This window comes from Stylophora pistillata, chromosome 8, assembly GCF_964205215.1.
Source record: "Stylophora pistillata chromosome 8, jaStyPist1.2, whole genome shotgun sequence".
NCBI lineage: Eukaryota > Metazoa > Cnidaria > Anthozoa > Scleractinia > Pocilloporidae > Stylophora > Stylophora pistillata.
The window spans coordinates 4,077,205-4,102,908 of NC_142526.1; the positions used below are offsets into that span (position 1 = coordinate 4,077,205).

General features: G+C 39.8%; 4 protein-coding genes and 1 pseudogene across 5 annotated transcripts; all 5 read left to right on the forward strand.

Moving 5' to 3' along the window:
* Positions 1-6,362: 6,362 nt before the first annotated feature.
* Positions 6,363-10,639, forward strand: LOC148724494 (uncharacterized; annotated as a pseudogene). Its single transcript, XR_015990278.1, has 4 exons — positions 6,363-6,681; positions 7,404-7,660; positions 8,637-8,751; positions 8,906-10,639. The product of XR_015990278.1 is annotated as an uncharacterized LOC148724494 (transcript).
* Positions 10,640-10,765: 126 nt separating this feature from the next.
* LOC148724495 (neurexin-4-like) lies at positions 10,766-16,397 on the forward strand. The gene is made up of 3 exons (XM_088731838.1): positions 10,766-12,330; positions 13,008-13,122; positions 13,366-16,397. Exon 3 carries the CDS (start codon positions 13,726-13,728, stop codon positions 14,515-14,517), a length of 792 nt encoding a protein of 263 aa, XP_088587964.1. The 5' UTR covers positions 10,766-12,330; positions 13,008-13,122; positions 13,366-13,725; the 3' UTR covers positions 14,518-16,397.
* Positions 16,398-17,726: 1,329 nt separating this feature from the next.
* On the forward strand, positions 17,727-21,859 carry LOC148724496 (uncharacterized). Its single transcript, XM_088730361.1, has 4 exons — positions 17,727-18,092; positions 18,175-19,513; positions 19,733-20,781; positions 20,930-21,859. Exons 1-4 carry the CDS (start codon positions 17,727-17,729, stop codon positions 21,857-21,859), a joined length of 3,684 nt encoding a protein of 1,227 aa, XP_088586487.1.
* On the forward strand, positions 21,790-23,317 carry LOC148724497 (uncharacterized). Its single transcript, XM_088730362.1, has one exon. The coding sequence runs from the start codon at positions 22,409-22,411 to the stop codon at positions 23,315-23,317; it is 909 nt and encodes a 302-aa protein (XP_088586488.1). The 5' UTR covers positions 21,790-22,408.
* A 139-nt stretch (positions 23,318-23,456) lies between these two features.
* LOC148724498 (uncharacterized) lies at positions 23,457-25,283 on the forward strand. The gene is given in 3 exon segments (XM_088732002.1): positions 23,457-24,006; positions 24,121-24,918; positions 24,920-25,283. Coding segments are annotated over 3 exon segments (1,503 nt in total). The 5' UTR covers positions 23,457-23,664; the 3' UTR covers position 25,283.
* The last annotated feature ends 421 nt before the right edge of the window (positions 25,284-25,704 follow it).

Genomic DNA, 25,704 nt, shown 5'->3' on the forward strand with positions numbered 1-25,704 from the left:
ACATTTATGGTGTCGGTAATGCATATAACTCAACATAACCATGTGAACACTTTCATATACAAAAGTGCGCAAACAGTTTTATTGCTTGATCACAGATTGTCAGTAAATCACATGTGAAAACGAAAAAAAAAAAAGGATGAAGAAGAGAGTGAAAAAAATGAGACCGAAAGGAACAAAAAAAAAAAGGAAAAACAATAGATTCTTGACTGCAAAGATTTTCTGAATTTCTTTCCGCAAACCATAATTGATGGGTCCACGTAGGAAATTTCTTTTTGCTTCTTATTATCGTATTATGCGTTTGTATACAGGAGGCAATATTGCATTTCAAGGTAATTTATTGCTCTTTTAAAGTGCCTATGAAGTAATTTTTTTTTTGCATAATTTTGTAGCTTATTATGTCCTTATTAAGGAATGACAAAAAAAATTTCAAGAAAATAAATTGAAATCGGCTTTTTGGTGGCTCTGATGACGTAGTTGGTGGTTCTGGCGCTTTGTTTAAGCTTTTGTTTGTTGTCTTCAGAGCCACCAACTAAGTCACTTCCTTTGTAAGATGAGATTTGACCGCGCGCAAAATGGACCCATTTCAGATTGCAAAATCCAAACTTTGAGGTTCAAAAAATAATACAAGAAAGCTCTTTTGGTCGGTCAAAATCGCGTAGCTGTGTTCATCAAGACATAAGCAAACAAACAGGGCAAAAAAAATTTTTACTTCATAGGCACTTTAAGCAGTCCTCAGATATAATAAGTTCACTATCAAGAAACAGCCGATTCCACTGCAATTCTAACAGCGATATCATTCGAAAAAAGTTACCTTAATGAAACTCAGATTGGATGAAATGACAGCTGCCTTATTCCCAGGTTACATTCTGGTCGGAACTGACAAAATATGACAATGATTTATTCCTGAATCACATGTCCACAGGGAGATATTCGAAACTTCGGCCCAGGAAATAATCAACTCTTCAGGAGATAATTGCGATATTAAACGCATCGGAAGTAAAAAGATATTTCAATTTGAGGGAAAAAACGAGGAGAAAATTTGTAAACAACGTTTTAAGAGGTTAAAGACTCAAGATAAGATCTCGGTTTTAAGTTTCAGTAGACCGAGATTTTTGTATGTGTAACCAAGAAAAATCATATTGACAATTTCAGACTTTTCACTGGTTTAATGATTTGATGAAAACTTATTTACTTTCCTCGCTTCTTTCACCATGGTAAGTTAACAAATTATTATTCCAACATAGCCCTTACTTTTAATCAAGTAAAATTAACAATTTAAGTTCCCCTGCGGGGAAATTTAAACACTTACCTTTTTCAAATGCGCCTTCCTCTTTTCATTGTACTAATTAATTAATCTTGGAAAAAATAGAAAATATCATCTACACGGTTTCTAACCTTGACTTATATCCTATTGGGAGTTTGGCGCCACTCGCTGTTTCGCAATCGTCAGCAATGTCAACTCAAAATTCAAATTGGGCCGCAAATTGTGAATTCTACGGGAGGCAAAAACACATCAAAGTTCGATCAACTTATTAAAGATAGAAATCGATTTTTCAGATAAGCTGAGCTTATCTAGATAAAAGAGTGCATCCCCACACAATAGAATAACGAGATTGGAAAGAAATCGTCATCTGCTAGGGGCGCAGCCTCTGATTACTGCTATCTTGCCTTCAGGGTTACAAACTAATGAACGTCAAGTTTATTACCTCTATTATTAGGTCAAGATTCGTTAATTATATTTTTTCAGCCGCTCTGAGGTGGGACCTCTTTACAAATGTGCTGATGAAAGCCAGCTGCAGATGACATTTGTCACACAGCACAATGGTAACTCGTTTTCTAACGAGCTCGACGCATTTTATTCAATCGCGCAAATAAAAGTAGGTTTCGACTTCTTTTAATTTTGCCATGTGATCTGTGGGTCTTAAATGGACCAAAATTGGACCCTAATTACCATCTTCAAAACATGTTAATTAAAATTATGAAAATAAGATTCGAAAATGAATTTAAATTGAAAGCAAGTATCCAGGTAAAAGGCTCTTTTTGCTGTCAAAATATAATTTCTCTGATTTCTCACGTTTTGGTAATGTATTCAGGCCTAAGAGGTGCTTGACGCGTTTAATCTTTTTCACCTGAAATGATTTTGTTCGGCGGGAGGACAGTGGCTTTTTGACCATCAAATCTGATCTTCCCGTTACTCAGTTGAGGTTCGGTGATGCTGGCGAGGCTAATGAAGAGGGTTATCACACCCTTGGAAAACTGGAATGTTATTGACGAGCTTTATAACCAGTTTCGATTTTGGCATACGTAGAAACAAGATTTAAATATGGTTGACTTGCCGTGAATTGCACACCTCAAGGAATGAAGGAATGAAAAACGGGAAACATTTTTGGGTATATTTAAAATAGTTTGACCTGTCTTGAAGTCAAAGATAGTTGTCTAATCTGTATTTTTGTTTCTTTAGTAGTCTTACCCACAATGCATGCATGCACAGTGAAAATGAAATGACGGAAAAACCCAATTTTTTTATTTGGAGGGAGTTCCTATGGAGGACGTAATATCACACGTTTATTTCCATGTTTAACAAAAACATATTGTAGTTAATTGTATTTTATTGTTCTACATCTATGATGAAATCAGGCCACAAGATGGGTTTAAATTTTTTACATTGTGATCTGTGTGTGGCCGACGTCAGATATAGGACAGTATAATTCATGAACGCCATGTTCTCAAAAAATCGTTTATTTCAAGTGACAAAATGCCTGTATTATCTGCCTTATATTTTACTCGAGGAAAGGAACCGAAAATATTCATTATTCCAAGTTTAACCGATCAGCGGCTGCTTTTTGCTTACACTAACCTAACTATTCCCATATTTTTGTAGGTTTTGTCGGACACCAATTTTTTAGCTAATACAAAGGCCCCAAATCTGAACTCTATACCTCCTCTACCAACTCAATTTATAACTGCAGTCAATTCTTTTCACCCGGCTCTAAAATATACCTAGGAAATTTCCAACAATTTTTTATCCTTTTTAGACATCAAAGTTTCAATTGAACGCAACAGTTTATGCACTAGTGTGTATTGAAAACCTACAGACTCACATAGTTACTTGTAGTATTCATCTCCGCATTCATCTCATGTTAAGAATTCCATTCCCTTTTCTCAGTTTCTAAGACTTCGTCGTTTATGTAGTGATGACTGATTTTTTCCACAAATCAGAGTCAATGTGCCAGGTTTTCGAAAAACGTGTTTACCCTGTTTCTGTCGCTCAAGCGGGTCAACACCGGGCCCAACTTATTGATCGACAGTCAGCACTACAAACGTCACAGAAGGAAAGTATCGACCGCATTCTATTCACTCTCACGTTTCACCCTCACAATCAATCAGTTAAATCCACCATTCTTAAAACCTTTAAATTACTTCAAAACGTTCCAGAGACTGGCATTATCTTTTCGCAACCTCCACTCATTTCATTCAAACGCGACAAAAACATAGGCAATTTTTTGGTCATAAGTTCATTCCAAACTAATGACCAATCCCGGCACTTTTAAATGCGCTCGCGCACGATAAAAAACTTGTCCTTTCAATCACAACGCTGAGAAAATATCGGGACCCAAACGAACCATTAAGATCACTGATCAATTTACGTGCGCCTCCGCCAACGTAATCTATTGCATAACTTGCAATTATTGCAAAAAGATATACATCGGCAAAACAAGAAGACGACTAGGTGATCGATTCCGAGAACACCTTCGCGACGTAGAAAGGAATGACAAGGACGCATCAAAACCAGTCCCTAGACACTTTATTCGGTCCGACGAAGGGCTAACGCTCGAAACGTCAGGTTTTATAATCGTAACGGTGGCTAATTTACCATTTCAACTTTGTTGATATATTCAAATGATTTTGCTAGACACTTTAATTTACCTAATCATTCTTAGAAATATATGGCAATCTGCGGTCTTTCCTTACATTTAGGTAGCTCAGAAAGCCGCAAAACTCTTGAACAGAAGTTTATCTTTCAAATCTGCGCTCTTAATCCCACAGGTATCAACGAACGCTCCTCATTCTACTAATTTATTCGTGTTTTTCTCGTCGCCATGTTCCCACCAATAGCGTAACTCCGCTTTCTGCATATAAACCCACACACAACCCACAACTCCTCCATTCACTCTGACGAAGGGCTAATAGAAACTTCAGCTTTTTCACTTGTTACCGTGGCTAATTTACAATTTCGACTCAGTTGATATAACCAAATTACCTTGTTACCACCACCGACGCAGCACCACAGTTTCTTTAGAAACTTTCAGCCCTTAACTATTTACATGACAATCATCAGACCCTCTAACTGGGTCAAACCACGCGGAGCCCGAACGAACAGAGTGATGTTTTATATATTTCAGTTTAGAGGAAGTGTTTGGGAATATCGAAACGTTTCATAGGAGCGGCAGTGTACAACGCTAACAGATAGGGGATCGTTTGTTTTGATGTTAAGTAAGAACTTTTGTTGTAGTTTAATACCTTAAATATAACATAAAGTTTTAGTTTTTATTGTTGCTTTCGAGGAAGGCGATTTAAAAACTAAGGACGATACAGTGTCCATTTAAGTTCCTTTGGTTCTGACTTAAATGTCTAAATATGAGTAAAATATGATTGTTAAGTGTGAATGTACATACGTCGCCACTAAATATGACTCGAGAAGCTAGAGTTGCTCTCGGCTACGCCTCCAGCAACTCTTACGCATCTTTCGTGCTCTCCAAACTTCCCGCGTGCTTCATATCTCGATGAACGCACGCTAACGTATGAACCAATTGTTAAATATTAGGATATATTTTTAGATGTAAATTTATTATAGTATAAAGTAGATAGCAGGTCCACATCAGCAATAGCTTCCATTTATTCAACCTGCTTTACCAAATAAAGGATGTATGTATGTATGTATGTATGTATGTATGTTTGTTTGTAGGGTTTTTCACCCATCAAATGAGTGCGCCCAGGGTACGAAATTGAAATTGAAAATTCCAAAAATGGAATATACTGAAAGTAGAACAGAGTACTTCCCAGGCTCTCTCTTCTCTGCTGAGAGGAGCTAGCCTTGAAACGAGGTTGACAGTGGGCAGGTTTGAGACTGGAGAACAGTGTAAAAAGTTTTGTTTGATGCTACACAGCTAAAAAGCTTCTTTTAATAGGAGAGAGAAGGAATGATAGCTGACAAAAATGTAAACAGAAAATTCTTGTGCTAGAGACCATATGCATTATAGTTTGAGTACAAATATAAAACAAACATCAGAGATAAAGTGCTTTACATTAACGGAAGTAATTTCTGTAAAAGGAATTAAAAAGTTGACACTGGCTAAAAATATATTGTTCTGGACGTTTCGGCTAATACTGTTGCCTTCTTCAGCAAAGATAAAAAATGCAAATGTCCTGAACGGCGTCCTGCTTGGTATAGGTACACGATGCGTGATAAAACGAAATCTCGAACGGATTTTTTAAATGTAACAATAATCTCTAGAAAATTTTTAATGGCTCTAAAAATTCTTAAAGTTGTTGTATCAAAGGTATACAAAAACATTAAGATTTTTTAGAAAAATACATTTTTAGCCAGTGTCAACTTTTTAATTTCTTTTACTACAATTTTTAACATGGCTGGCTACACACCAAATATTTTTTACCAGAAAAAGAATTCTGTTTTTATTTTCTATAGTGAAAGACCTCCTGGCCAGAAGAAACAATGGAAGACTAAATATAGTATGTTTATTTTGTCGTTTCTGGAAGGAATTAATTTTCTCGTATCATTTAGTATTTTGTATTTAATTTTCTCTTTTACCTCGCAGCGATCGGAGTTAAGCTTGGCTAATTGGAGAAACGTTGGATTCGAGATTAGGAAAATCGAGGTTGGAATTGTTTCGGGTCTTCTGGACCATCACATGAACGTTTTTCTGGGTAGTTCAGTTAGGGTTTTGGCAATTTTTTTGAGGCTAACTTTGAGAATGTATTTTAAATTATCTGTTGGCCACAGTGCGAAGGAATTATCTTTGATGGAAAATAGAGATTTTTATCGCTTATCACCGATGATGTTTATTTCAATTTTTTTTCTCAATTTCTCCCTTTTTAAAGCAAAATTATAGGACATCCGCTTAGCTTAAGGCAACTGATGCGTGCTAATATCGCCCATCGCTTGAAGTTTCAAATACGTTGTCCTTAGAAAAGATCAAAAATTGTAGAGAACAAAGTCAAGAACTGAAATTCGCATTTCAATTACCAACATTTGTTTCGGGTCGTAAAAACAAGCCGCCCTCAAGCTGTGGGTAATTGATCTTTTTTTTCCTTTCTTTGATTAGAAATTAGAAATTTCGCGAGCTTTTCAAAACTGGAAACCGCTCAGTCATACTTTAACGCTAATAGGTAAAGGTTTCTTTTCCCTTTAAATATTTGGTCACCTGAGACTGAAGGGAGATTCATTATTCTCTGTTTTCGAGAAAAGTCAATAAAAATAACTGACCCATTTTGAGGAAAAATGGAACAAAGCCATTTTTTACATAGACAGCAGGTGGTGAGATGAATCAGTCAGTTCGGAAAAAATCGTTTCAAAAACATAACTTAGAGGAATCATGGAGACGTTTCAAGTTCTGTTCCTATTCACATTTTTTGGGAGAAATTGCTTGGGGTCGAGTAAAGGTGAGCTTGCAAGTCCAATGCTATGCGCAAATGTAAATGCACGTAATTACAACTATACGTTGTGCTCGTCATTTACGTTTTAATCGGAACTTGATCCTCCTTTTCAATTAGTAGAAACTACACGTTATTTCAGCAAACAGCCTGTATGAGTAACTACTGATGAAAAAAGTCAATTACTTGCATAAGAACTGGTTGCAAAATTATGCAAAACAGTTTCTAAAATGATGAAAAAGAAGCAAGGGAACCTAACCACTTCGAATCGTCACTTCCTCGTAAACTCAAAGTGATACAGGTTGACTGAAAGATCAACAATGCTGAAGAATTATTGGTCTGACAGGACGATCTGTTCCATTTCAGGGTTATCTACACTCCCAGATCTTAGCTGTTGGGAATAAATAGGCTCGTTCTCTCGAGGAGAACGAGCTTATTTATTATAACCACCTTCTTCATAATCAATAGCCACTTACTTATTACAACCACCCATTAAATTATTTTGGTGAAATTCTGAATTGTCTAAAAAGTCTAAGCCCTTAGAAATCGGCTAAGATGAGTCAGAGCTATGATGTCAATTCGAGAGCCAAAAGTTCTTTATCATTTGCTCGCCGAGCCGACTGAAAAATCTTATATTGTTCTGCTTAACTTATAATTCATGAGGTAAGCTTGGCACACGCGCACGAGTGGTGCGGTGTCTGACCTATAAGTCTTTATTCCTTCATTTTTAGGGCACTGTCGAGAAGTTAAAATGAATCCTTCGATCCACGACTTCTACCTGGAAAATCACGTGTTCAGGAAACTGGAGATAGAATCAGCCAGCGCTTGTGAAGTGAACTGTTTTATGGATGCTGATTGTGTCTCGTGCAACCTTAGACAACCAGAGTATCCAGACGGAAGGTATCTATGTGAACTGAGTGATTCTACTGACAAAATGCATCCCTTGGATGTCAAATTCGAAGAAGGAGCTGTCTATAAATCATTTCAGGTAAGCCAGGTTGTATGTTCGGTAGTGTATTTACATATCATTAGACAGAATTTTCAGAGCTAAATATACCCCAAAATACATGCCATGCCTTATATATGAAGCGTGAAGATTCGTACGATTTCACGTCTCGTCGTGCCACCCAATATCATCCCAGAAGTGTCATGTCATACGATTACAAATAATGTCATGCCATGTCATTTCATATCCCGCTACATTATATCATGTAATACGATATCGAATAGGGTTGTTCCTTCTCTCCTGTTTTGTCATCTCATCCAATTTCAGATCATGATATCCTTCGCTATATTTCCGTGCAAGTCATGTCATGTATCATCATCTTATGCCGTTTCATTTTTTCTCGAGTCATTTTATGTCACGTCACGTCACGATATGTCACTTCTAATTTATATATTAGATTCGCCGACAGGCAGGGACACCGCAACAGCTTGCGCCAATTACAGCGGGCCCAGTAAACCCACCCATCCCACCCCAGGGGAGGACATCCATCACACGGTAATCACGTGTGTGAGTAATTAACGTCTCCTGCCCCCACATCTGCAGGAGACGGGACCTCCATTTATTCGTCCCATATCCGAGAAGACTAGAATATCTAACCATTTCTTGCTTTTCTAGAAAGGTAGCAAATTCTTCTAAAATTCTTCTCAAATTCTCTTCTCACTCACGTCATGTTTTGCTATATTGCTACATGTTGGGTCATGTCATGCAATGCCATATTATTTGAGGCACTTCATACATTGTCACCTTCACCTCGTTCCATTTTGGATATGTCATGTCATGTTATCCTATGTCGTCCAAGTCCATGTATAACATGTTGTTATGCTTCATCGTCTAACCACTTTGTGGGTGCAATGCCGAATAGCAACAGTTACCGAGTAAAAACGGCAAATTAAGGACTATACTTTATCGTTTCGTGCAATCTGAACCAATGCAATTAAAACCTTCCTGTATTTTACAGAACCTTTGTTCAAGTAATCCCTGTCCTGCGATCAATCGATGTCAAACAGGATTCGGCAGCAAAGGTTATCGCTGTGTTTGCAGCAGTGGACTCTTTGGAAGAAACTGTACCGAAGGTATCTTTTATCAAAGGATCCACTTGTGTTTTACCATATTATTCCCCTTATTCAGGTTTAATATTCAGTGTAATGTGTTGTTGTCTTTTTTTTTTTGGAAATAAAGAGTTTTAATTTAATTTTTTTTTTAACTGTGTAATTGTGAAAATTATAGCACCTCCATCCGTGCAAGTGCTTCCTGATTTTATCGAGACTGAGGAAGGCAAAGAAGTCTTCATGATGTGTAATATTATCAGTACTCCTCCTCCACACTTAGTTAAGTGGAGCAGGTCTCAAGAAAGTCTTCCTTCCAAAAGAAGTATCGTCCGAGGAGTAAATCTAACTTTGGAAAACGTCACCAAACAAGATACTGGCTCATATGTGTGTGCTGCAACAAACATCTGGGGTGCAAAGTCATCCTCCACGCGACTTAAAGTCTATTCAGCTCTCAAGTTCATCGTCAAACCCCCGTTGAATGTAACAGTGAAGGCTGATGAAGTTCTTAGTCTTCCGTATTCCGCTGAAAGCGATCTCACGCCAACGATGTCGTGGATGTATAAGGGGACCATATCGCTACCTCCTGATGCAAGAATTGGTTCCTCAAATAACTTGATCGTTTCCTCCACCAATTTCACCCATGGTGGTACCTACACTTGCAGTGCGACTAATTCACTCAACGTTATTAAAACGAGTGTTACCGTTTATGTCAAGTATCCTGAAACCTGCGCCAAAGTGAAGACAGACATCAGTGACGTGAGTGGCGATTACGTGATTGATCCTGACGGTGTTCTTGGCGAGGATGCATTTCCTGTTTACTGTAACATGACTGACAAATGAGGCATTGGAGTGACAATTATCAGTCATGACAGTGAGGATAGATTCCACGTCAATGGAAGGGAATCACATGGTGGCTACCGCCGTGACATTCAGTACTACGACAGTAGCCTCTCCCAAATCAAAGGATTGATAGAAACCTCAAATAGCTGTTAACAGTTCATTAAATATGAGTGCTATAATGCTGCGATACGTCTAGGCCGAGTTAGTTGGTGGGTGTCACGTGACGGTGACAAAAAAACCTACTGGGGAGGAGCTACTGAAGGCTGTGCATGTAACGTGACTAACACCTGTCCGACTCAAGAATGGCCTTGTAACTGTGACGCCAACGATGAGGAATGGCGGAAAGGACAGCGGTTTTTGACCATCAAATCCGACCCTCCTGTTATTCAGTTGAGATTCGGTGACAGTGGTGCGATTAACGAGGAAGGATATCACACACTTGGAAAACTGAAATGCTACTGAAAAACTTGACACTTGAACTTGATTGTTGAGAAAATAGATTTACCCTCCACCATGTTTTATAAGTAAGGGGCTTCGTTGCGCACGATGCGAGTGAATTGCACAACTCGATGAATAAAGAACTGGAAAACGACAAATTGTTTTGTGAACATTTACAAAGATTATGACTCGTCCCATAAGCAGGGATGATAAATCAATTTAAGCCGTTAGTTTTTTTCTGATACCAACACTGCATAGACACATGCAGTGTAAATATAATTATGGACATCATTAACTTTGATAGTTTTTTTGAGACAGTTCTCTACGGCACAGCTAATATCGCATGTTTATTTACATGTTTAACAAAACATTTCGTCCTCTATTGTATTTCACTATTTTACGTCCAACATCAAATCAGACTTCGAGCTGTGTTCTAAGTTCCACATTGTTATTCGTGCAATTTCCAATCAAGTTACTTGAAGACTTAAGCCATGGTTTTCTCAACCAAAAAGCGTTGATTTGCTCTCAGTACATGTCTTAATGCTCTTCTTGATTAAAATTCTGTGTAACATTAATCGATGAAAGAAACCGAAGATGGACTTCATTCCTATTTGGCAGCTGTTTTTCGCTAAAATCAACATACTGATTTATCTCAAGAAACCTTAAAAATCATTGAGGTGTTAGAGTGAAATGTTCCGTTATGTTCTCTTAACGGGAAATTACTCATGAATGCTTAGACGTGGTCGAGATATTTGCCTTTTTCGAGCGATGTGTATTTTCCTCGAAAAAAGAAGTTATGAATACCAAAATCATCATAAAGGCAAGCGTCTTGCTGCGACAACGAATGACTACTCCATAAATATTTCACAACTGGTTGAAAGGAGAACTGTCCAGAGCTAACATTGTTAACTTTTCATTTTGCCATCGCACGCACTGGCATAGAGGCAAATTCACAAAACGAAGAGAAATGAAGTTCTCAACAATGAAATTATCGGTACTGCTTTCGTCTTTAATTCTGGCGTGTATCTATGCTGCATTCCAGCAAGGTGAGTAAAGTGGCTTAAAGTCCACGCAAGGATTTAATTTTTTTCGAAACGACTCATTACAAATTTTGTTCTACTTTCTTTATCCGCCTATTATTTATCCTTAAATTCAGGCTGCCTAACGTTCCATCTTAAACGATGTTCTAAAACGACCTTTGAATTTTAACCCTTTTATGAGCCAAATTAATAATGATAAAAAAATGATGTGCCCTTGAACAAAGTTACGATCGCTTTTAATTTAACGACTTTCAAACATAGTTCATTTGTTTCTAGACCGTTTCAAATGTAACGACAGCTTTCCTTGCCCCGTCTTAGAGTTTAACTCCTAAAATTTTGGCACCATTGTATTAATGTGGCATGAAACGTAAGGGGACTGGAGGCAAGGATGAGAATCTGAGATTGCCTACGCTCTCCTCTCCCGCCTTCCCCACCCATGACTCCCTTTTATCGTCCTTTATTGCGAAATGCAGATTAATGAATCACGATTGTTCGTATTTTTGCGTTTCTCCCACGTTTTCCACTCAATTCCTCACTCCTATCCCCTTTCCATCTCCTCTTCTCCGAGGCTTCCAATTGCAACCCCCTCCCCCTTCACTGATAAAGTTTTCCCTTTCATACAGAAATCTTATATATGTGTAAATTTTCTCTGGAACACGAAATGAAGCTGATTCAGAAATCATCATCGCACGATGCCTATCATTGAGATACGTTTTTAAAGCCAGGGACGTGGTTTAATGCTATTTCTGTTTAGACTTGTTCGCCAGTGGTGGATTGACCCAGAAAGTTGCAATTTTTTACTCTTTCTTTTCCACAGTACTTCCTATTTATCAAATCAAAGCATAACATTTAAAAAACTCTGATATTCTTCATTTATTACTTCATAAAGTTCAAAATTTGGAAAATGATATGTAATTCCCATCCGCTCATCCTGTCTGCCTTCGCACATGAGAGGGAGTTTTAAGTTTGATTATAATTGTAAGCTCTTCGAGACATTTGCAATCTGTTATCCCATCTTATTTTTTTCTTAGACGAAGATTGTCGACAAGTGGAGATGAATCCGACAATCACGGGCTTCTTTCTAATTGGTCACGTGTTCAAGACCATGGAGACAGAATCAGCCAGTGCCTGCGAAGTAAATTGTTACATGGAGAATAACTGTATATCATACAATCTAAAACCTCTTCCCGATGGGACATATTTGTGTGAGTTAAGTGATTCCGATGATGTTGCTCATCCATTGAATATGAGATACAGAGGAGGAGCTATTTACAAATCATTTAAGGTGAGTCGCCGCTATTCGAACTCTGGGGTGTAATTCGAGAAATTTCAGAGGAGACTCCTGAAAAAATACAAGGCCCAGTTGTTCAAAGTGCGGATAACGCCATCCAACGGATGAAATGCTATCCAGCGGAAACGTTTTGACCAAAACCCACCATGCCGTCCCACGGAAAGCAAATTATTTAGTTGATAGCTTTGTCCAACTTTCGAACAACCGGGGCCAGGCATCGATGGGATTCGAACCCATACCTATTAGCAACTTCATTGCCTTTGTACTGAATTAAGGTCCATACCAAATCCAAGTGGCAGGAAATTAATAGATAAAAGCGATAATGGAGTACGTGGATGTGAGGATAAAAATTCAATGCATTGATACATACGTGGATGCATAGGTGATAAATGCATTGATCCCTACCTGCATCGGTGACGAAAGCACAGTTGACAGACGATTGCCCAGATAACTCGTTTAGCGACTTCCTGGATGTATAAATGCATAGATCCAAGGATGAAGATTGCATCTGAGGCTGAGTGTATGGACGAAATACATGCATGCAATTTAAATGCAAAAGTGCATAGATACATTGGTGTCAGTCGTGCATAAATGATTTTTGTATCAAAACCAAACACGCTTTGCGACTGTACCTTAGACCCAACCGTAGTAATTTATGCTTTATTTTACAGAACGTTTGTTTTAAAAAGCCTTGCCCAGTGGCCCAGAGTTGTCAAACTGGCTTTCCCCGTAAAGGTTATCGTTGTGTGTGCAGGAATGGGCTGATGGGACAAAACTGTAATGAAGGTAAGTTGATCAACGGATTCGTCTGTTTATTTATTTACAGCAAGTCTCGACAGAGATTGTTTAGAAGCAAACCAATGAGAACTTTAGTAGGGTACTGTACATCTTACGCTGTTGCTGAACAGTGAAAAACATCAGTAATGCGGTAAAATTGAACAGAATAAGTCATTTGCAATGAAGCAATAGATGATTATTTTAGTTTCCGACTTTGCTATCTTTTTTAAGACATGCTATTTTTGATTCTAGGACTTCCATCAGTACAAGTTAGTCTTGATAGAATCGAAACTGTGGAGGGTAGAAATGTTTCCATGACTTGTAACGCGACTGGTAATCCGTTGCCACATTCAGTTACATGGAGCAAGGCTCAAGGACTGCTACCTACTTCAAGAAGCTTCGTAAATGGAGGAAGTCTAACCCTGTCGAACGTCTCTACACAAGACAGTGGTTCCTATCTGTCCCTATCTTCGGGGCAGCAAATCATCTGCACTTCTCCTCCGAGTGTATTCAACTCTCAAATTCACCATCAAGCCGCCGTCGAATGCAACAGTGAAGGCCGATGAAAGTCTCACGCTGCCTTGTTCTGCCTTTAGCGACCTGACACCAACGATGTCGTGGGTGTTTAATGGCACCTCGTCATTACCCTCAGGCGTAGTTATTGATTCCTCCAATAACTTGACAGTTTCATCTGCTAACTTCACCCATAATGGTACCTACACTTGCCATGCGTCTAATGCATTCAGCTCAATTCAAACAAATGTCATTATTTATGTCAAGTACCCCGAAACCTGCACCAAAGTAAAGGTCAACATCAGTGACGTCAGTGGTGATCATTTCATTGATCCTGATGGTATTCTTGGTGAGGATCCATTTCCTGTTTTCTGTAACATGATTGACAAAGGTGGTGTTGGAGTGACAGTTGTCAGTCACGACAGCGAGAACAGAACACATGTAGATGGTTTTGACCCGGTTGGTTCATATTCCCTCGACATCGATTACAAACCCGCCAGCATTTCTCAATTGAAGGTTCTAACAGAACTTTCCACCAACTGTCAACAGTTCATCAAATACGAGTGCCTTGACTCTAGAATTAGAAGGAATGAATATGCATGGTGGGTGTCACGTGACGGTGAAGAAATGACCTACTTTGATGGGGCCAGTCCAGTATATGATGGCTGCGCCTGTGGAAAGAACGGCTCGTGTGTTAACCCATCGTGGGTCTGTAACTGCGATGAGAATAAACAGACTTGGCGGATGGACAGCGGTCTTCTAACAAACAAGTCCCATCTTCCCGTCATTCAGTTGAGATTTGGCGATACGGGAAGCTATTATGACCAAGATTTCCGTCCCGAAGAAGGTTACCACACTTTGGGAAAATTAGAGTGCTATGGAATGAACTGAGCAGTAAACTGTTGGCATGCGGAAACGTAAGGGACGAAAAAATTGCTAATACTTCGCCTACGAGTCGTTCTCGTCAAATTCTCAGATCATTTCGCACACGTCTCAGGTCAGTTCGTTGACGTTTCATAGTTCGTTTAACAAACGTTTCAGATCATTCACAAACGTCTCGTCTTTGCTTTGTCTTCTTCGTAGAAGTGACAAATAAAATGCTGTACAGTTGACATACGGTACAACGTTGGATGTTGTCCTTGAGTAGCATAGTGTTATCAAGTCAGACTTGTATACCAAAGGAAGCCAGGTAGGCTACGATAATTTAGTTTTCCGAGCTTTCGCCGCTCTACGGCATCATTAGCGAGGAGTGTTCTGCACTCAAAGATCCTTAATTCTGACAATAATATTCTCCCTGATTATTTTTATTTTCTGCATAGACCTATTTCTACGTATATTGCATTTACATACCTGCCACTTTCCTATTCTACTGTCTGCTGATCCTCTACCATCTGGCCTAACACCTCGCCTGATATACTCTTCACTTCAAAGATTCCATCGACATTCCCTAATGATGCCGTAGATCGGCGAAAGCTCGGAAAACTAAATTATCGTTTAGCATGCCTGGCCTCACTCGACTGACACGTCTGAATTCATACGGTACAACATTAGGGCTTATCATGCACTGCCTGCTTTTTATATGAGAACTCTTCGACTGCACGTTGTGCGTGAGGCCTAGGTTGTCCCTAAGTCTTCTTTTCCCTCGTCATCTTTTCATACGATCAATTAAGATTCCTGATCACGTCGCATGCACCTCCGCTAATGTCATCTACTGCATAACATGCACTTATTGCAAAAGGTATACATTGGCAAAACAAGAAGACGACTAGGTAACCGATTCCGAGAAAACTTTCGCGATGTAGAAAGGAATGACAAGGACACATCAAAACCAGTCGCCAGACACTTCAATCTTTCTTTTCATTCTAATCAGTATAAGGCAATCTCCGGCCTTTCCTTACATTAAGGCAGCTCGGAAAGCTGCAAAACTCTTTAACAAAAGTTTGTCTTTCGAATCGGTACTCTTAATCCCATAGGTATCAACGATACCTATGGAAGTATTCCACTGATTTATTTTTGTTTTTCTCATCACCATGTTTCCACCTATAGCGTAGCGTAGCTCCGCTTTCTGCATGTAAACACACACAACCCTCAATTCCGCCATTCGTCTTGACGAAATGGCCAATGTTCGAAACGTCAGCTTTTAAACTCTTTACGGTGGCCAATTTACAATATCAACTCAGTTGATAAAATCAATTTACGCTGTTACCTCCACCAGCGCAGTAACACAGTTTCTTTAGAAACTTACCCCTTTCATCAACTTTCAGTTTGTACTGAAACAACCTAACTCCGTTAAGATTGTAATACTTACGCCAAAGGGACCTATATGAGACGTCAGCGAAATGCTCTGAGACGTCTGCGAACTGTTCGTTACTATAATGAAACTACTCGTAGACGAAACGACCGTTTCCCAGCGGACGACTGGGATGGACGTTACAACGGTTTTTAAATCTACCAGTCACAATTCGGAGTACACATCAATATAAATTTACAGAAGGTTTTTTTTCCAATAGATAACTACTGTTTGACGGAAGAGTAAATGAGTGATTAATGATAATAATTCTACTTATTTTGCTTAGAAATTGTGAGCGCAATGTAGATCATCGGGAAAGACAAACACATTATAGTTCAGAATTCTGATTCAAGTTAGCGTCATTTACTTAATTCCTTGTTATTATTTATTTTCGTGTTTTTTTTTTATGTTCAAGTTATCTTGTAAAAATGGATTTATGTGCACAAGAGAATATAATCTTGATATGCACAGGCGTGCGATACGCATGTGTCACTCGTATCACAACTTTCTGTTCACTGTAGGCTACCCTTCTAGACTAGCCATTCAGGCTGTATGCGGCTCAGCCTGTACATATTAACCCTTTGAACGTTACGAATGTCTAGCAGCTCATTACTACTTACAGTTTCAACCCTGACTCACACATGAAGGCCACGAGAATAACGGAAATAACAACCTACTTAAGAGTCTCTTCATTTTTCAACAAATTCTCCTTGTCAGTGCCAGAGGAAATGAGTCGATAACAGTATGGAGAATATGCATACCGATGTTACGGTGTAATATGCTCCCCTAATCTGTACTGTACTGTTCATATTATAACCTTAAGTGGAGCCGGGGTAACAAAAATTCCTCAGTTTTCCTATTGCTTTGCCGTTCGTGTAAAATTATTTGGGTTAGGAATAGATCAAAAAGGAACTGATTACTCCCATCTCCCCCTCTTTCCCGTAAAAAAAAAAGGCCTCCGCCCGTAAATCTTCGTTATGCAAACAGAGGTCTGTTTTTGGAAGTACCTGACGGTCAGACCCAGACATACGGAGCTCGTTCTTTCTCCGTAGCTGTACCAACTCTTTGAAGTTGCTTGCTATTAAACATTAAAGTGCAAAAGTTTTTTTTTTAAGAAACTTGAAACACTTTTACTTAATCAGTTATTAAGTTTTTTGTATTGTTTTTTTTCAGAAGTTATATATTTCTTTATTTCTTTCATCTGAAAAGTGCGCTGAGATTACGTACCTGTGCCCCAAAAGAAGTTTTAACTATAATAATTATTATTGTTATTATTACTCTTATTTTTTATCATTACACGCGTTATTTTTTCTCATTCCACGCGTTATTTTTTATCATTACAAGCGTCCCTCGCAACAAGCAGGTGAAATATCCGTTAGGGTACCCCTGCCCTTCAGCGATCTGTGATCAGCAAACAAACTACGCGAACAACTTAGTGATCTTAGCTGGAAGATAAATACCGAAGTACATTCCGTCTTTACAAGCTGTCGCGGAGGACCGAGCGACCACTCCACGAGAATTAGCGACCGCTCCTTTCAGACCATGTGCGTAAAGAAGGAGGATTTTGTCCTCCGTGTAAATCGTTGTGTTCAGTTGAGAATAAAGAAAAATCGCGTTCGCGACATGGTAGCAGAGCGACTACATCCACTGCCGAAACTCCGACGTTAATCTTCCGAGGAGGAAAGCCCTATTTAAACCGGAGAAGAATCTTAACAAAGAAAAAGACAAAAATTACGAATTCGCTCGATCGACGAAATCAACAACAGCAGCCATGAATTGAACCGTCCTCTTAACCGAAACCGCCGACAAGATGACAGATTTGGGCGACATAAGAAGACTTATTGGCCCAAGGAAAAGGCGTGTCCTTATCAACCTTGAAGCAGCGACAGAAATGAAGGAACGTCCCATCGATGGTGATTTAGAGCAACTTTTTGACGAAACCCGTAACAAACGAGACTGTCTACAGCAGCATTTAACTGTTTATCAAAGCCTTCGCGTGCAACTTGACGCTGCTGCAGAACTCGCTAGTAAATCAGAACACGATAAAGTCATGAAAGATTATGATGAATTTGTCAATCTAGTTTTGGAAGCAGAAGACGCCGTGGTAGGATTGAGCTCAAAAATGGCCATGATAAAGGACCGAATGGAATTCAAATTACAACGAGGGACAAGTAAGGTGAACTTTGAACTCGAAGAGAAGATGTTAGAGATCAAACAACAGAAGGCCGAAATTTGAACACCGGAAATTACAAATTAAGACAGAACGACTTACCCTGGAGAAAGAAAAACTGAGGAAGAAATTAGAAGTTGATTCTAAACAAGGTACGAATCCTAACACTGTAAAATTACCTAAGCTTGACTTCAAGGAGTTTAGTGGAGGGCTCCTAAATTGGCAGGAATTCTGGGATTCCTTTAACTCAGCTATACATTCTAATCCATCTCTCAGTCCAGTAGAAAAAATGAGTTACCTCAGAGCTCAGCTAGAAGGTGATGCTGCAGATGTTATCTCAGGTCTACCCCTGACTAATGCAAATTACGAACAGTCCATAAAATTGTTGAAGGAACGTTATGGACAAAATGAGGTCATCGTCAATGTTCATTATACTAGTCGTATGGATTTACCTGCCTCCTCAAGTCAAACATCAGCCCTACGTAAGAACTATGATCTCATTGAAAAACACCTTAGATCATTAGAAGCTCTTGGAGAAAATATTGAGAGTAAAATACTAGTGTCCCTGATAATGGCTAAACTACCCAAAGATGTTCTCATCCACCTGACTGAACAGAAAAATTATGGTGATGAATGGACAGTGCAGCTACTCAGAGATCAGTTGCATAGGTACATTAGTAACAGAGAAAATGCAGATAGGCAAACTTCTTACAAAGTTGACTACAAAGGCTCGGTTGGAAACATGTGGTCTACATCACAAGTCACCCAGTTTGGTTCTAACACTACTACAGGTGCATTACTGTCTGAAACCAAACAACCGCAGAATCTCACAGGAAGAAGGAAAATGATTTGCCTTTATTGCAATGGACAACACTGGAGTGATGAGTGTCAAACTTTCCCGACTGTGACAGCTAGGAAAGAAAAGATCAAGGGGCACTGTTTTATCTGTCTCAAACAAGGTCACCAACAGAAAAATTGTACAGTGAAGAAGACGTGCGTTTATTGCAAACAAAGAAATCGTCACCACAGATGTCTCTGCATTAAGAAGTTTCCACTTGAGAAGTCCTCAGAAATGGCACATTCTGTTACTGAACCCTTATCTGCTACTGTTGCTACAGAACATACCTTGCTGTCCTCTGACGAACAAGTGCTGATGCAAACTGCAACCGTAGAAGTAGAAAACTTGCAAAAATCAAGAAAAGTGACCACCAGATTGCTTCTAGACACAGGCAGCCAAAGGACCTACATCACCAACGAGCTAGCAGAAAAACTCCAGTTGCCAATCACAGGATCAGAAACACTAACTGTGTATACATTCAGTGCATCAAAACCCAGAGAGTTTCACACTCTGATCACTGAACTCCGGCTTTTAACAAAGGGTGGATCATCTCTGCATTTAAGAGTCAATGTTGTACCCACGATAACCGGTAACCTACAACGAACGTAATTCAACCCAGAGAAATTCAGTCACCTACTGAAGGATATCCCCCTTGCCGATTCAGTACCCTCAACTACAGAAACTGACAACATAGAACTGTTGCTAGGAAATGATTATTACTGTGATATTTTCTCTAGTGACATTGCAATGAAAGCAGTCAGTCCAGGATTAAACCTCATGGAATCCAAGTTGGGATGAATCCTAACAGGCAGAGTGAAATGTCATGATGACAAACCAGACAGCTCCATCTCAAGGCTGACCTACACGTCCAGTCCTATTAGTGTACATCTGAGTGCTCAGTCTGATGACAAGCAGCCATTACCTGCACAAAAGAAACAACTTGAAGAGTTTTGGAAGCTTGAGACCCTGGGCATCAGAGAGCCTGTACAAGAAAATGAAGATGACAAAGCTTTGCAAAAATTTAACGAAACAATCCGCTTTGAAGACGGACGGTACCAAGTAACCTGGCCTTGGAAAGAGGAGTCTCCATTATTACCAACCAATTATGACCTGGCAATGGGAAGGTTGAGATCCCAAGTCAATAGACTGTCACGAAATGACAAACATCTCCAGAAATATGATGCCGTAATCCAGGACCAAGTGCAGAAGGGAATTGTGGAAGTCGTCCCAGATGAAGATTGTAAAAACACCTTGAAACATTACACTCCACATCACGAAATACTGACACCCGAGAAGACAACAACAAAACTTAGAATAGTGTTTGACGCCTCCGCAAAGTCCAGGAAGAGAAATCAAAGCCTAAACGAAAGCCTTCACCGTGGCCCTGTCATATTGGAGGATTTATGTGGCCTTCTCTTGAGGTTCAGGCTTCACAAAGTGGCTCTAGTTGCAGATGTAGAGAAAGCATTCCTTCAAGTGGGTCTGCAACCTGATGATAGAGATGTAACAAGGTTCCTTTGGTTAAAAGACCCTTCCAAGCCTACTGTTGAGAACAATGTTCAAATACTGAGACTCACCAGAGTCCCATTCGGTATGATATCCAGTCCATTTCTCTTGGCTGCAACGATCAAGAATCATCTAACCAAGGCTGGTACCCCCATCGCTCATCAGATAGCAGATAATATGTACGTAGACAACATGATTACAGGCGTTGAAACATCAACACAAGCAGAGGAGCTGTACGAAGAAGCCAAAACCCTCTTCCAATCTGCATCAATGAAACTTCGTGAGTGGGCTTCAAACTCCTCTGAATTTCTCCAGAACATCCCAGAATGTGATAGAACCAGTGCAGAAACCGTGAAAGTCCTAGAAACCTCCTGGAATTTGACTACAGATACCATTTTTATCAATGGATCTCATAATCTCTCCTCCAACGCGAACACCAAAAGGGAAGCATTACAGTCTGTCAGCAGAATTTACAACTCATTGGGCCTCTTTTCCCCAGGGCACACTGAATGCAAAGCTGTTCATTCAGGAAGTGTGGAAACAAGAAAAACATCGGGACGAGACATTCAGTCAGTCAAGTGAACAAGAATGGAACAAGATATATGAGAGCCTGACTCCATTGTCCTCACAGCCATTACCCAGATATGTTGGTGGAGAAGAACACAAACTGTTCTACTTCACAGATGCCTCTGCCAAAGCCTATTCAGTACCAGTATACCTCTACTCTTCAGTAAATGGAAAAGCGACTGTCAAACTGGTATTTTCGAAAGCAAGCGTCGCACCAGCCAAACAAATCAGCATTCCAAGGTTGGAGCTGCCAGGTGTTCTTATTGGAACGAGATGCCTGAACTATGTAACTCAGCAACTTCAGTTCTCCGTGGCAGATAGATTTCTGTGGACCGACTCACAGTGTGTACCTCACTGGATAACAACCTGTAAGCCGTTACCTGTGTTTGTTCAGAACCGACTTAGAGAGATTACCTCTCACAGGGACATCAATTTCGACTATGTGTCCACTTCACAAAATCCAGCCGATCTGTCTACCAGAGGTGTCTCAACAGATGAACTTATCCAGAATAACTTGTGGTGGCATGGCCCATCGTGCTTAACTGATCATCCATCACAATGGCTGTCATGGAAGTCAATTCAATTTGACAGCAAGATGTCTGAACAGAATACCAAACAGTTTCCTTGCCCACGTGTTATGTATGAGACTACAAAACTGGCTGGAATACCAAGAGAGACCAGCAAAACATCACTCGATAAGTCAGTTGCGCCCTTTGGGATCAGCGAAAGAAATAACTCCTCGCTTACCAAACTACGTAGGGTAAGCGCTTGGGTCTTGTGGTTTATCCGAAAACTACAGAAGAAGAGCACAACCAAAGAACAGCTTACATCAGACGAAATAAGTCAAGCAAAGGTCATGTAGGAGAAGTATGTCCAAAAGAGTGCATTTACACCAGAAATCAATGCAGTCAAACAAAATTCAAGAAACAATCTGACGAACCAATTGGGCCTACAGTTGGATGAACACGGACTACTAAGGTGCCATGGTAGATTAATCAGTGAAAACCTCCCAGAACATACTGCGTTCCCAAAACTCCTTCCAAGGAACCATGACTTCACAAGTTTAGTCATCAACAGCTTCCATGAAAAGCTGATGCATGCAGGTGTATCTCACACTTTAGCGGCTACCAGAAGAGAGTTCTGGATTCCACAAGGAAGATCATCTGTACGAAGAGTTCTACTCAAATGCTTGAGATGTAGACGATATCAAGGAGGACCATACCGAATGCCCGCAATGGCTCTCTATCCATGATCACGAATAGAAGAATCTCCACCCTTCACATACACTGGTCTTGACTATCTTGGACCCTTGTATGTGAAAGTCAGTCAGCCATCAGCAACCCAAAAAGTCTGGTTGTGTCTGTATACTTGTTTAGCTGTTAGGGCTATTCACGTAGAAGTCGTTTATGACATGACCGCTGAACAACTCTTGTTGTGCCTTAGAAGATTCATTGCCACACGTGGAAAACCAAGACAGATAATTTCCGACAATGCTTCCCAGTTCAAAGTAGTAAAGTCGACTGTTGAAGAAGCATGGCAACTCTCCATGACAAGTCCTGACACACAAAGTTACCTGGCCAACGAAGGCATAAAGTGGAGCTTCACCATTGAACTGGCCCCCTGGATGGGTGGTTCCTATGAAAGACTTATCGGTCTTGTGAAACAGTCCCTTCGAAAGAGTATTGGAAAGATTTGTCTTACTATAGTTCAACTGGAAACTGTTGTAAAGGAAGTCGAAGCAGCAATCGATTCCCGGCCATTAGTCTACGTAGGAGCTGACTTCAGCTCTGGATTCACACTCACCCCAGGAGATTTCCTCAGCCTTAACCCAAAAACAGGCGTACCATGCCTAGCAGAAGAAGATCGACAGCAAGACCCAGATTTCCTTAGCAAATTGAGTTCTTCACAAAAACTCCTTGACATGTGGCGTAAGGGTCAGAAACATCTTGACACATTTTGGAACCTATGGTTCAACGACTATGTTCTGAGTTTACGTGAACGGACTCAGAACCACTTAAAAGCTCCCAGGACACAATCCTCAACCCAACCCACTAAAGGAGACGTTGCACTTCTGAAGGAAAACACGCCACGAGGTACCTGGAGGTTAGCCGTTGTGGAGGAACTAATTTCAAGTACAGACGGGAAAATCATAGCCGCAACAATCCGAACAGCTACAGGAAAGTTGCTAAACCGTACGCTCAACTTCTTGTACCCCCTGGAATGTGCTGAACAACGAGAAAGCCCAATCCAGCCCAGCCGAAGCGAGGATGACCAGTATGATGCAAGCCACCAGAGAAGCAAACAAAAACTTACCACTTAGCGCCCAATCTGGAAGGCAGCTATTAAAGCAAGACAAGCTCTAAACAAACTGTTGAACATTTGATCCTGATCGCAAATTGTTATCCCGTTTCTTAAATTTTTTTTGGCAATGATAACTCCATTTCGTTCTGTTGAAAAGATTTCCTTTAATCCCGAACATTGACAGTTAGAACTTCTCGGCTGGGGAGTGTCGCGGAGGGCCGAGCGACCACTCCACGAGAATTAGCGACCGCTCCTTTCAGACCATTCTCTACTTGCACATGACCCATAATCCTTTGCGCCTTGGGGGGTAACTGTGATTCACTCGACGCCATTTTCTTTTCGTGGCGTGACATTCGCTAGCGAAAAATGGGGAAAAATGACTTTTGCTGTGCCATCGGCTGCTCAAACAACCGCAAAAGAAACCCAGAACTACAGTTCTACAGGATTCCTAAAGATTCTTCTCGAAGAAAAGCTTGGATTCAACGAATTAGACGCGAACACTGGGAGCCTTCTGACAATACTCGCTTGTGTTCTGCACACTTTGTTGGTAGAGTTAAATCTGATGATTCCCAAAGTAAATCATACACTCCATCAATTTTCTGTCACAGCCACAATCTCCAGACGCCTAGGAGAAGTAGAAACAGTCTCAAAACAATCGAAAGCGATGAAAACATTCCACAAAAGCCAAAACGAAGGAGGCTTGTACAGGTAAGCTTTCTTGAAGTATATTCGAAAGTATATGTGCCATAACCCAATCTAAAACACGACCTATACGTATTCAAGCATGGTTTAACGAGTATGTAATATTCAACATGTTTTTAGGGATGCAAGGAGGTAAAAGGAAGGCCAAAACAAGAAGTGCCATGCATAGACGACCACAATGTTTGGGGAGCCTGTTTAAGCTCAGACAACAGCCTTAAAGAACACGACTACTGTAGGACACAAATTGACTCAAACTCTTTGAAACTAGATCAGTCAGTTATAGATGAGTTGACAAGATTACAGCAGAGAGTTGCTGAACTAGAAGAACAGAATGACTGTCTTCAGTCACGTTCTCTGAACCTTGATAATTTGAAAAATAATGACAGGCAGTTTCAGACGTTTACTGGCTTTCCTAATTACAGTACCTTCAAGGCTCTCTTTGACTATCTGGATTGCATTGCATTAGATAAAAAGAACAATTGGAGAGGATCTAGTATGCAAGCTAAAGCTTCCTCAACAAGGCAAACACAAGCTAAACTGACCTTGGAGGAAGAGTTATTTATGGTGGTAGTTCGTCTACGTTTAGGGTTGACACTGACAGACTTAGCCCTTCGATTTGGAGTAAGCGAATCTACGATCAGTAGAATTTTTACAACATGGATCGACTTACTATACTTTCATCTGAACGATCTTTGCCAAATGCCTGAGTATTGGGAAGAGCTAGGAAAGCCAGAACAGTTTGCAGGATTCCCAGATTTGAAGGTCATTGTGGACTGCACAGAAATCTTTACGCAGAAACCATCCTCGTTAAAAGCTAACAAGGAGATTTATTCTAACTATAAGTCTCATACAACATTTAAGTTTTTGATAGCAATCAATGCTTGTGCTGCAATCGTCTACATTTCACGGGGATAGGGGGAGGGGTAGGGTTTCAGACAAACATATAACAGCTAGTAGTATAGATTTTATTGCAACATTGCAGGAAGGAGATGAGGTGATGGCAGATAGAGGGTTTGATATTGGAGATGTTTTAGGGGAAAGTGGTGTACGTGTAACTATACCAGATTTTAAAGGACAAAGTAGATCACAGCTGAAGAAATCAGAGGGCAAAAGATCAGAGAAAATAGCAGAGGCAAGAATTCATGTCGAAAGAGCAATCCAGCGGATCAAGACATACCATATTCTTGACAATGAAGTACGCTTGTCCATGGTTCACCTCGCAGAGCAAATCTTTACTGTTTGTGGGTATTTAGTAAATTTTCAGTCACCCATAATCAAATAAATAGCTAAGTTTAATAATACTTATCAGAGTTGTCGTTGCAAAACATGTAAGATACATAGTAGCCATCAAGACATAATGAACAAGAAACATAAAGGTCTAGCTTTTTATCAAAAATAAGCAATTTTGATTGTGTTGTCTTGCAAAAACCCTGTTAAAAATATTTATTTTGATCCTAAAATGGTGATATTTTCTGTAATGAAAAATTTATTCACTGCCACAATGTTTTAAGTATAAATGAGTCATGACTTTTAATGCAAAAAAGTTCTACAATATATTAATAATATGTTACCTTTATGTATTGATGAAATGTGAAGCAATGAAAGCTTAAGACTTATGAACATGTGTGCTATTATGTTGGCAATAAATACCTAGAATGATAATCTCTTGACTGTGAAAAGAAAATTACCAAGTAGTAAACCAAA